A 12,801-nucleotide genomic window follows, 5' to 3' on the forward strand; every position below is an offset into this window, starting at 1 on the left:
AAAAGGCTTGTAAAGAATAATAATGAAAATATATATGCTAGAAAAGATGATCAGATTGTGAGACTTGGCAGCAGCTATATTTATTTAAATATTTATATACCTCTTATAACCTAAATGGTTTACATTCAGGTACTCAAGCATTTTTCCCTTTCTGTCCTGGTGGGCTCACACTATCTAATGTACCTGGGGCAATGGGGGATTAAGTAACTTGTCCAGGGTCACAAGGAGCAGTTTGAACCCCCAACCTCAGGGTCCTGAGGCTATAGCTCTAACCACTGGCAAGGGAAATTGTTGCAGGGTAAAGGTAAGATTGGGGAAAATAAGACAACATCTGCTAAGTTGCTATTATTTCCATGTCAATATTACCTTGGTAAGTTGAGTCCCATGCTCATTTTGTTTGATCTAGAACACTGTGGTCAATATTTTTAAAGATCACAGACTAAGGCACTAATGTATGTCCATTTAATATAGAATATGCTGAATGAGTCTTCTGATGTGCTGTTTGCCTCTTGTCGCAGATTGCACATGCTGTGGCCAGGCTTGTAAATCCTAATAATTTTGTCCAAGCTTGTTTCATTGTATGAAACAAAGCTTTATGCTGCTAGGCAGGAAGGAAGGGTCATATGGTAAATATCAAGAGGAGAAGTTGAAGAGCACTTTTCCAAAATTCACTCATAGTCCACCAGTAGCAGTTTTGAGAGAAATCAGTACAGTAGTGGCTTTTTGAGTAAGTTTTGCATGGAGTATTCAGCACAACACCATTAAAATACCACAGACTTAGTGAGTTGTGGCACAGGATGAACAATATTAAATTGCATAACTCAAAAACTACCCAAAATAAAATGAACTGAGTATGGACTGAGTTTTGGAAGAGTACTCTTGTATGCAATATAACTGTATAACTCCAGTCCTTCCTTAGTTTATAGTTTTGCTTATATGTAAAATGTCACTCCATTTGTTCTGTTCCAATAAACCATATCGGTTTTCTGTCTAGTGGTGTGGTACTGTGATATTTCCACATATTGAGCATTGCGTTAGCTGTTGTCATTGCACTATCCATTGAAGCCACTGGCTGGCAGGTTTAATTTGAGGATTATCACTGCTGGTTTCTGTACCTTTTCTCATTCAAATTGTTTCCTCCGAAGACCCAAAAATGACAGAGCATTGTCAGCCTTTAGTTTTTCCTACAAAAAAAAAAAAAGACGATGATTTGTTTTGTAGCATACATTAAAAATACCAGTTCTATATTATAGGGCTCCTTTTAGAACTAATGCCAGCTCAATGCTGGCATTAGCGTCTAGCCGCGGAAATTTGGCATGTGCTAAAACCACTATCGCAGCTTAGTAAAAGGAGCCCATAGTTAAAAGAACAAAGAGTTTTTCTACTTGGACAGACCGAAGATCCATCTACCATTCCAGGTCACACGTTCCTGGCAAGATCCCAAAGAGTAAAAATATTTTGTGCTGCTTATCCTAAGATTAAGCAGTGAATTTTCCTAAGTCCATCTTAACAATGGCTTATGGACTTTTTTTTTAATAGGAAATTATCCAAACCTTTTTTTAATCCTGCTAAGCTAACTATTTTCACCACATTCTCTAGAGTTTAATTACATGTTGAGTAAATAAATATTTTCTCTAGTTTGTTTTAAATCTACTACTTAGTAGTTTCATTGCATTCCCCCTCGTCCTAGTATTTTTGGAAGGAGTAAACAAGCAATTCACATCTACGAATACCTGTTCCACGCCACTCAGTATTTTATAAACCTCTATCTTATTTCCCTTGAGCCGTTTCTTCTCCAGGCTGAAGAACCTTAGCCACTTTAGCCTTTCCTCATAAGGAAGTCATGAACGACTACTTTGGAAAATTGCGAGCCATGGAATTGAGGGTGAAATACTCATGTGGATTAAAAACTGGCTGGAGCATAGGAAACAGAGTGTGTGTGTGTGTGTGTGTGGGGGGGGGGGTAAATGGACAATTCTCGGACTGGAAGAACGTCACCAGTGGGGTTCCGCAGGGCTCGGTGCTTAGACCCGTGCTCTTCAACATCTTTATAAATGATCTGGACATTGGTATGACGAGTGAGGTGACTAAATTTGTGGACGATACGAAGTTATTCAGAGTAGTGAAGACAGGGGGATTACGAAGATCTGCAACGTGACATAATCAGGCTCGAGGAATGGGCATCAACATAGCAGATGAGGTTCAATGTGGATAAGTGTAAAGTGATGCATGTAGGTAACAAAAATCTCATGCATGAATACAAGATGTCCGGGGCAGTACTTGGAGAGACCTCCCAGGAAAGAGACTTGGGAGTTCTGATTGACAAGTTGATGAAGCCGTCCATGCAATGTGCGGCGGTGGCGAAAAGGGCAAACAGAATGCTAGGAATGATTAAGAAGGGGATCACAAACAGATTGGAGAAGGTTATCATGCCGCTGTACCGGGCTATGGTGCACCCTCACCTGGAGTACTGCGTCCAGCACTGGTCACCGTATATGAAGAAGGACACGGTACTACTCGAAAGGGTCCAGAGAAGAGAAACTAAGATGGTTAAGGGGCTGGAGGAGTTGCCATACAGCAAAAGATTAGAGAAACTGGGCCTCTTCTCCCTCAAACAGAGGAGATTGAGAGGGGACATGATCGAAACATTCAAGGTACTGAAGGGAATAGACTTAATAGATAAGAACAGGTTGTTCACCCTCTCTAAGGTAGGGAGAACAAGAGGGCACTCTCTAAAATTGAAAGGGGATAGATTTCATATGAACATAAGGAAGTTCTTCTTTACCCAGAGAGTGGTAGAAAACTGGAACGCTCTTCCGGAGGCTGTTATAGGGGAAAACACCCTCCAGGGATTCAAGACAAAGTTAGACAAGTTCCTGCTGAACCAGAACATACGCAGGTAGGGCTAGTCTCAGGGCGCTGGCCTTTGACCAAAGGGCCTTTGACCAAAGGACTGCTGGGCACGATGGACCACTGGTCTGACCCAGCAGCAGCAATTCTTATGTCATCTCCTTTATCATTTTGTCACGTCTTTGCATCTTTTCTAATTCTGCTATATCTTTTGAGACGCAGTGACTAGAATTACACACAGTGTGACTGCATTATTGAGCAATACAAAGGCATTGTAACATTCTCTTCTTTGTTTTCCATACTGTTCCTCATAATTCCTAACATTTTGCTTACTTTCTTAGCCGCTGCTGTATACTAAGTTGAGGATTTCATTCTATTATCAACAATGACACCTAGATCCTTTTCCTGGGCGCTGACTCCTACTGTGGAACCCTGTATCACGCAGCTATAGAGCGGGTTCCTCTTTCTCACATGCATCATTTTGCACTTCCTCACATTAAATGTCACATGCCTCTTTGATGCCCTGTTTCGCAAGATCCTCTTGCAATTTTTCCACAATCTTCTTGCGATTTAGCAACTCTGAACAACTTTTGGGTCCATTTACTAAGGTGCGGTAGCCGATTTAACGCGCGCTAACTGATTTAGTGCGTGCTCGCTAAATGCTGATGCATCCATTATATCCTATGGACACGTTAGTGTTTAGCGTATGCTAAATCAATTAGCACATGCTAAATCAGTGCACGCTAAAACGCTTATCGGGGTTTGTGTCATCAACAAATTTTAATTATCTCACTAGTTATTCTATTAACATGTTAAAAAAACAGCGGTCCAAGCACAGACTCTTGGGGGAACCCCATTATTTATTTATTTATTGGTATTTATTAACCTCCTTTATGAAGAAATCTATCTTCCTATAATGAAACAGCACAAGGTATCTTTCATCCCTAAACTTTTCCAAGTAGATATAAGTAACAGATCTGCTAACATGTAAAATATCTGATATTTCCATGCCACCCTCCTCTTGAAAACTTAGGGGGAAATTCTAAGACCGGCACCCTACCGATGCCTAAATTAATTTAAAAACACCATTAGAAATGGCCTTAGGCCTCTTCCAGTGTATCTCAGGATGCACCAGGAAGAGGAAGGCCCTCAGTTTTGAAGAGGCGGGCCTGTCAGCAAGAGGGAGTGGGTATTCTCTTGCTGGTCTTCTTCTACAGGTAGAGGGGTGCTTGGGGGTATGGGTGGTGTCGGGTCATTCAGGCATCAGGGCATCCCTTCTTCCAGTTATGGGTGGGGGGTGTCAGAGGAGTCAGGCAGGAGTGAGTGAGCATCCTTCATGCCAATTTGGGGGGTAGGGGGAGATTTTCTGCTGGCCACAGCCAACTGAGCTGATCGTAGCAGGGGAAAGGTATGGGTGTGTGCAGATGCAAAGCATTGATAAAGACAGCTAAGAAAGATTATAAAGAGAAACTTGCAAAAGAGGCAAAAACTCATAACAATTTTTTAAGGTACGTCAGAAGCAGAAAACCTGTGAGGGAATCTGTGGGACCGTTGGATGACCAAGGAGCAAAAGGGGCACTCAGGGAGGATAATGTCAAAGCATAAAGACTGAATGAATTGTTTGCTTCAGTCTTTACAGAAGAAGATGTAAGAGATCTACCTGACCTGCCTGCCTGTCCCCACCCCCTCTTGAAGGCCTGCCTGCCTGCCTGCTTGATCCCCTTGAAGGCCTAAACTGGAAATGATTTTCAAGGATGATGATGCGGAGGAATTGAAAGAAATCTCGGTAAATCTACAAATTAAAAAGTGATAAATCACCAGGACCAGATGGTATACATCCTAGGGTACTAAGGGAACTCAAACATGAAATTGCTGACCTTCTATTAGTGATCTGTAATCTGTCGCTAAAATCATCTGTAGTACCTAAAGATTGGAAGGTGGCCAATATTACGCCAAGTTTTAAAAAGGGCTCCAGGGGAGATCTGGGAAATTACAGACCGGTAAGCCTCACTTCAGTGCCGGGCAAAATGGTAGAAACAATTATAAAAAATAAAATTGTGGAACACATAGACAAAACATGATTTAATGAGACGGAGTCAGCATGGGTGAGGAAGATCTTGCCTCACAAATTTGCTTGACTTCTTTGAAGGTGTGAATAAACATGTGGATAAAGGTGAGCCGGTTGTTATAGTGTATCTAGATTTTCAGAAAGCTTTTGATAAAGTCCTCACGAGAGCCTCCTGAGAAAATTAAAGTGTCATGGGATAGGTGGCACAGTTCAGTTGTGGATTAGGAAATGGTTATTGGGTAGAAACAGAGGGTAGGGTTAAATGGTAATTTTTCTCAATGGAGGAGAGTAAACAGTGGAGTTTTGCAGCGGTCTGTACTAGGACCAGTGCTATTTAACTTATTTATAAATGATCTGGAAATTGGAACGACAAGTGAGGTGATTAAATTTGCAGATGACACTAAAACTGTTCAAAGCTGTTAAAATGCATACGGATTGTGAAAAATTGCAGGCGGATCTTAGGAAATTGGAAGACTGGGTGTCCAAATGGCAGATGAAATTTAATGTGGACAAATGCAAAGTGATGCACATTGGGAAGAATAACCTAAATCTCAGTTACCGGATGCTAGGGTCTACCTTGAAGATTAGCACCCAAGAAAAGGATCTGGGTATCATCGTAGACAATACGATGAAACCTGCAAGTTAGTGTGTGGCAGCGACGGCCAAAAAAGCAAACAGGATGCTGGAGTTATTAAAAAAGGGATGGTTAACAAGACTAAGAATGTTATAATGCCTCTGTATCGCTCCATGGTGTGATCTCATCTGGAGTATTGCATTCAATTCTGGTCTCTTTATCTCAAGAAAGATATGGTGGTTCTGGAAAAGGTTCAAAGAAGAGCGAACAAGATGATAAAGGGGATAGAACTCCTCTCATATGAGGAAAGACTAAAATGGTTAGGGCTTTTCAGCTTGGAAAAGAGACGACCGAGGGGAGATATAATTGAAGTCTACAAAATCCTGAGTAGAATAGAACGGGTACAAGTGGATCGATTTTTCACTGTCAAAAATTACAAATACTAGGGGACACTCGATGAAGTTACAGGGAAATCATTTTAAAACCAATAGGAGGACATTTTTTTCACTCAGAGAATAGTTAAGCTCTGGAATGCATTGCCAGAGGTTGTGGAAAGAAGAAAGGTTTTAAGAAAGGTTTGGACAAGTTCCTGGAGGAAAAGTCCATAGTCTGTTATTGAGAAAGACATGGGGGAAGTTTGATATTCCTTGGGTTTTGGCCAGGTACTAGTGACCTGGATTGGCCACTGTGAGAATGGGCTACTGGGCTTGATGGACCATTGGTTTGACCCAGTAAGGCTAGTCTTATGTTTTTATGTGTCTGGTATGTGGGGTATTGAGAGGGGTCTGTGCAGATGTCAGAAAGGTGTCAGGAAGTAAGTGGAGTGTTGGGAGGGGTGTGTGCAGTGCAATTGGTAGCGGTAGGACAATTGTGTAAGGCAATTTGATACAAAAATTGGTAGGACGAAGATCTTACCAATTGTCATCTCCTACCAATTTTCTTCCTACCAGTTTGATTTTATCAATTGTTGTAGACCCAGGAAGAAAGGAACTCAATCAAATAGGGATAGCAGAGACAGGAGGAATAAAACAAGGGACGTTGATGTCTGTGTGCCAGTGAAGGAACAGCCATCTTATAAAATGGCCTCAAAGACATCTATGCAAAGCGGAGGGCTGAGAATCAGAGGATCTAGTTTCAAATCCCACTTAAGCTGTTTGTATCTTTTTTTTTTTTTTTTTTTTTTTTTATTGTGAGCTCTCCAGGAACAGAAAAATACCCACTTTACCTGAATGTGCAGCCATTTCTCAGAAGCAGGCCTGTGGAATCTGGTGTGTGAGAAAGAACTATGAATCTCAGGATACTGTGATAAGAGATGGAGGTCGAACAGCGGACAACATTCCAGCCAGGAGTTAACAGAAACACCTGTTGTTTACTGCATAAATGAACAGTGTGTGAGACAGGACAAGAGGTAGTGTGAAAAAAGTATATAAGAGGTAATCCTGGGACTTTTCCTTTAGAATCCATCAGCGTGCTGGTTGACCCAGTCTATCACTGCCTGGAAAGGATTCCCCAGTCAGCTGTGAGGAACGGTTATGTCATAAATCAATCATGGTGATGTCATTTTGAATTATTAGTGCTTTGTATATTTGCCTCGCAATTTAAATCTATATCAGATGTGCTCAGTATTTTACTGCCCTGCAATTTATGTAGCCAATAAAGCAGCATAATTAGCCTTATCTTGTGTGTGTGTATATTTTTTTGTGTGCCGTGAAGTGCTGACTAGCTAACGAACTTGGCAGTACACCTAAATGTACACTACATCAATAGGCTTTAAGCTTGCAGGTGCCCCTGGTATTAGTTATTTTTCTGTCCCTAGATGATTAAGGAAGTGTGGTGCCTTAATCGCTCCAGTGGACATCTACTCAATCTGAGCACCTTTTTGTAATCTGGATGTGTGAAATACCAGATTTAAATAATGGACATCCATCTTTTTTGATATGTACCGTATTTTTCACTCCATAAGATGTACTTTTTTCCTCCAAAAAAGTGGGTGAAATAGGGGTGCATCTTATGGAGCGAAAGTAACCTCTCTTCCTCCTCCCCCCCGGAACCTTCCAAACTGTATGGAGTCTACTGATGTTTTAGGCAGGGTGTGCACACAGTAGCAGCATGCTGGCCTCCCTCGTGGGCTGAGGCTCTGTTGTGGTATTGGCACGCAGAGAACCGGCAGGAGAAGCACGCGGCTGGGGAGTGACGTCATTGCGCCACGAGTCTAGGTCCTGCTGCGGCCCAAGAACAGTGCCTGCCGCCTTCCTATATCAACCAGTCGAGGAAGCTCTGAGCTGTGAGGAGTGTTGGGGGCGCCCCTGCTGGTCTCCAGCCTGGAAGGTGATCACTTTGCCCAGGTGGGGATGCCCCTGAGAGACTAGTGGGGCATGTGATAAATGGTATGTTACAGACGAACTGTGAATAATGGTAAATATTCAAATTGACATGGGACACATATGCTTTTCTACATTTCAACATCATCTACTCTGTCTTAAACAGGAATAATTTATTTATGGCAAGATTTTTAAGTATACTTTTTTGTACGAAAAGCATACCAAATGAGAAAAAATCTTGAGATTTTTGAAAAGGCAGTACTTGCAATCTTCAAACAGTACATAAATTAATCCAAACTTAAATCAGTTCATTCTGTTGAGCATATAATATTTATGTACTGTACAATTGATCCTCCATATCTGCAGGGGCTCGGTTCCTGGAAACCGCCTCCCCCCTCCCCCCCTGAGAGTGCTGTCACCTTGGGTTCTGCATCCCCAACCCTATATGTCTGTCTGTCCAAGTTAGATTGTAAGCTCTTCCAAGCAGGAACTGTCTATAAATGTCAAAATGTACAGCGCTGTGTACGCGTTTCAGCGCTATATAACTGATAAGTAGTAGTAGTAGTAGGAAGCCTTCGCTTTCCGCTTGCGTTCTTTTCTGTCTGGCCTTGCATCTTCCAGCAGCAGTAAGTCACTGCTTGGGCTGACCCTGATCCAACTATGCTGCATCCTATCTAGCTGACACAATTTCCCAGGCTGTGAGTTGTTACAACTGCTAGAAGAATAGAGAGGTTTGTAGGACTGGGGGCAGGACAGAATTACATTACATTAGTGATTTCTATTCCGCCATTACCTTGTGGTTCAAGGCGGATTACATATGAGTTGTCAGGACATTTAGGAGTACAACAAACACACATACCATGTAAGAACTACGGAGTAATTCACAAATAGTCTCTCAAATCATTGAATAGAAACAAAACAGGGATTAACAAGCAACCGAAGAGCAGGCTTAATGTTGTGAAAATTATCACGAGGTAGGAAAAAGCCTCGTATCCCCTCCTCCGGCCCAACAATATATTAAAATTGTAGAGAAATGGGAGGCTTTATATAGGGGTAAATGTAATCACTGGCATAAAAAACCTCCTCTTGTAATGTTTCACTAAACAAAAGCCTTGTGCAATGCAATAGGATCCCTGAGTTGTTTATAATGCATTGAGAGACTAAGAAGTGATCTTAAATGCTCTCATTGGAACAAAACTGGTTATGTCAGAAAGAAAAAATCCCACACGTTGACGATGGCCAGTGTTTCGCTTCAAAAAAGCTGCCTGAGAAGCCACCTTGTTTTTTCACTCGGAGCTTCACTAAGAGATTGATTACCTGTACGTCCTGAGGCAGCTTTTTTGAAGCGAAACGCTGGCCATCGTCGACGTGTGGGATTTTTTCTTTCTGACATAACCAGCTTTGTTCCAATGAGAGCGTTTAAGCACTAGTTGTTAGATCACTTCTTAGTCTCTCAATGCATTATAAACAACTCAGGGATCCTATTGCATTGCACAAGGCTTTTGTTTAGTGAAACATTACAAGAGGAGGTTTTTTTAGGCCAGTGATTACATTTACCCCTATAAAGCCTCCCATTTCTCTACAGTTTTAATATATTGTTGGGTCGTAGGAGGGGATATGAGGCTTTTTCCTACCTCGTGATAATTTTCACAACATTAAGCCTGCTCTTCGGTTGCTTGTTAATCCCTGTTTTGTTTCTATTCAATGATTTGAGAGACTATTTGTGAATTACTCCGTAGTTCTTACATGGTATGTGTGTTTGTTGTGCTGCAAAACGTTTTGAGAGTGTGGTTGTATTGTATTTTTTGTCTCATATAGGCTTGTGTGTGTTGGGCAGGACATTTAGGAGTACATTAGGAGTTGTCTGGACATTTTCGTAGATGCTAAAGGGTGAAGTGGATTGCAAATGGGGCTTGAGATGGATCTTGCTGTGTTAGTTTGTCATTATGGAGTTTTTTAATAGCAGGGTTTATATTTCTTTTCTGAAGGTTTTGTAGTCTGTGGTCGAGATCAGTAAGTTGGAGTAAGTACTGGTCTAGTTTTGCTGCTTGAGTGGCTAGGAGGGCATCGTACATTTTTTTGTTTGATGTTTTTGATTGGAGGGTGCGTGAATTATGCATGGGTTCTCCTATGTCTGGTTGTGGTGGTTTGAATTAGTTGATTGTTCCAGTAGGCTGGGCTGTTCCATTTATGGCTTTGAATAGTAGGCAGTAGAATCTGAAATGTATTCTTGCTTGTATTGGGAACCTGTGTGAGTCGAAGTATGCCACTGTGATGTGGTCGTATTTCCTCAGTGAGTAGATATCTGAGAAGGTAATGAACGCAGAGGGAGAGGAGGATGGTACCAAAGGGCTGAAAGAACTGGAGTCTTGGAGAGGGGAGGATGCTGCTGCTATTAAAGATCTGGCAGATCCCGGGGATTCCAGCAAAACATTTTTTTACACCATGCCTGCACACCACTGGAGCCACTCCTTTGCTTGTATGCTGGCTTCTTGTGACATACTTCTGGGGTGTTCACACACCTGTTGAGAACCGCTGCAGTAAAGTTACCTGAATCTGTCTGAACAGGGGTATAGGGCAGGGCGGGGGTACAGGGTGCAGAGTCTGGCAGGGAGAGGGGCTGGCTGCATAGCCTGGTTGGGCAGGGAGTGAGGGGTGCTGGGTGCACAATTTGGTTCAGAATGTTTTTTTCTTGTTTTCCATCTCTAAATCTAGGGTGCAAAAAATATGGTACATCCCTTCCCCTTCTGTGATCAGAGTTGGACATCCATATTTTTATCTCCAACTAGTCCCTCCCAAAACATAACCAGACCACATCCTTTTGCCATCTGGACATACTGCAGTGTTAGATGTCAACATCATAGCTTTATACAATTGGGATTTGGACATTCATACAGTTTGGAAATCTAAATGCCAGTTTTTAGTTGTCCACAACAAGAACAGAACTGCTAAAATAACCACCTTGGTATTCACAGCTCTGTGTAAGCTTAGTGATATCCATGTGTGAATGATGGGTTGGGTTGGAGTGGAGTGGAATGGAGGGCAGAAAGGATCCCGACTATGCAAAATATAGGAAGGCTCTGACTCCTGCTCATTTAGAATATCTTTTCCAGGCTCTCATAAACAGCTTTTTAAACATCCAACAACACAAAGTGGAAAGATATCCCCTTTTTTGACAGTAGATAATTGAGGAGACTTAGATCTTATAAGACATCCTGCTTATGTTGCCTAAATTATAACCAATTGATACATGATCTTACCATTTGAAATGTTTTAAATGCAAGTCATGAAACAATGATAAAGGGAACAATAAGAGTAAAAATAAGAATGTTGAAAATCATACCTTGAGTTCATCATCAAACTCTTCTATGGAATCAATCAGTTGTCCTGGTATATGTTCTCCAAGTGGGAAAGGATAGTCCGATCCTAAAAGCACTTTATCCTGAAAATAGAATATTATTGTCTGTTAATATTAAGGGATAAAGGGGGAGATACTGACATTAATATCCCCCACAGAAACTTGTAGAAATACTTCTACCAGATCAGTATCGCCCATTAACAATAAATACATAGGTAGGATTTATAGTATAGGTAAACTATCCTTATCCACTCTCTCATCATTTTCAAAAATAGACTACTGCAACTAATTATACAAAGGTTTATGTCAAAAAGATATCAGACGCCTTCAACTATTCTAAAACACTGCCATAAAAGTCATAACTAATTCCAAGAAATACGACCATGCTACCCCTCTATTAAAAAAGCCCATTGGCTTCCAATTCCCCATAGAATAACTTACAAAATAGCTATCCTTACATTCAAAACCCTACAATCCAACGAACCTGCTTTCATTGATAGAACCCTCATGCCCTATGATCCTCCCAGAGCTCTGAGATCCACCTCCCAACATCTCCTTCATGTCCCCTTCTTAAAAATTATTGGCACTCGTCGAACCACCTTTCTCAGTTACAGCCCCCACAATTTGGAATTCCCTACCAAATACTCTGAGGACGGAAAAGACTTAGATAAATTCATAGGCGGACTAAAGTGTTTCCTTTTCAAAGACGCTTTTTAGTAACAACCTCTTCCTTGTAACTCTTACTTTTTCTATATTCTCTCCACTTCTAGCCTCTTTATTTTTCAAAGAAGACCTTCTCCTTCACCCTTTTCATGTTCATTCCTTTTTTATGTTTGCTTTTCCTGTAATTATTGTATTTCACCAAACTTACCTATTGTTTTTGTTTTAAGTCTTTAATATGTCTTGTCAATATGTCCTTATAAGTCTCCCCCTTGTTTTTAACATTGTAAAAGCTTAGGGGCTCATAATCGAAAGAGAAAAACGTCCAAAAACCAGCCTAAGTAGGCACTTGGATGAACATTTCCCAAATATGTCCAAGTGCCGATACTAAAAACGTGTTTTGGACGTATTTCTTAACAACCTAGGCCTTCATAGTGCTGCTCAACGTCCAAAAGCTAAATGAGGTGTTTCGGGAGGTATGTCGAGGGCAGGAGTTGGGCGGGATGTGGGCCGGCTTAGACTTAGTCGTACAGTATCTATAACCGAAAGTTTAACAACAGAGCCTAGACGGAACTTGGACATTGTGATTTAGACCATGTAAAACATGGTCTAAGTCACAAAAACCCACCTAAAGTCACCAGTTAAGCACTGCAAACACATAATACAGACCCCCACACACTATCCCAGAGATCACCGACCCCCCCCCACCCATAAAATATTAATCACACCTTTAAAATTCAGCCTCCAGACCATCATCACCTGGTTGCCTGGCATAGGAAAGCCTAATCGTCCAGCACAGAGGCGGCTTAAGTCGTCTTGGAGGTGGGTTAGGGACCCATAGAGAGGAGGACCCATGTCCATAAGCTCCTGTAATCACTGTATTGATACTTAAACATGTGCACTCCCCTATATACCCCCCAAACCCTTTTTTACTAGCATATAAGTGACTCCTGCAGCCATAAGGGCTATT

General features: G+C 41.5%; 1 protein-coding gene across 4 annotated transcripts in view; it reads right to left on the reverse strand.

Moving 5' to 3' along the window:
* Window positions 1–684: 684 nt before the first annotated feature.
* Window positions 685–12,801, reverse strand: part of ACMSD (aminocarboxymuconate semialdehyde decarboxylase) — a 68,667-nt gene continuing 56,550 nt past the window's right edge. For all 4 annotated transcript variants that reach the window (XM_033944595.1, XM_033944594.1, XM_033944596.1 and 1 more), the window contains 2 exons: window positions 11,157–11,255; window positions 685–1,184 (listed from right to left, as the gene is read on the reverse strand). In XM_033944595.1, coding sequence (XP_033800486.1) covers window positions 1,122–1,184; window positions 11,157–11,255 — 162 coding nt within the window. In that variant the 3' untranslated portion in view covers window positions 685–1,121. The remainder of the gene's footprint in view (window positions 1,185–11,156; window positions 11,256–12,801) is intronic.

This window comes from Geotrypetes seraphini, chromosome 5 (assembly GCF_902459505.1).
Source record: "Geotrypetes seraphini chromosome 5, aGeoSer1.1, whole genome shotgun sequence".
Classification (NCBI taxonomy): domain Eukaryota; kingdom Metazoa; phylum Chordata; class Amphibia; order Gymnophiona; family Dermophiidae; genus Geotrypetes; species Geotrypetes seraphini.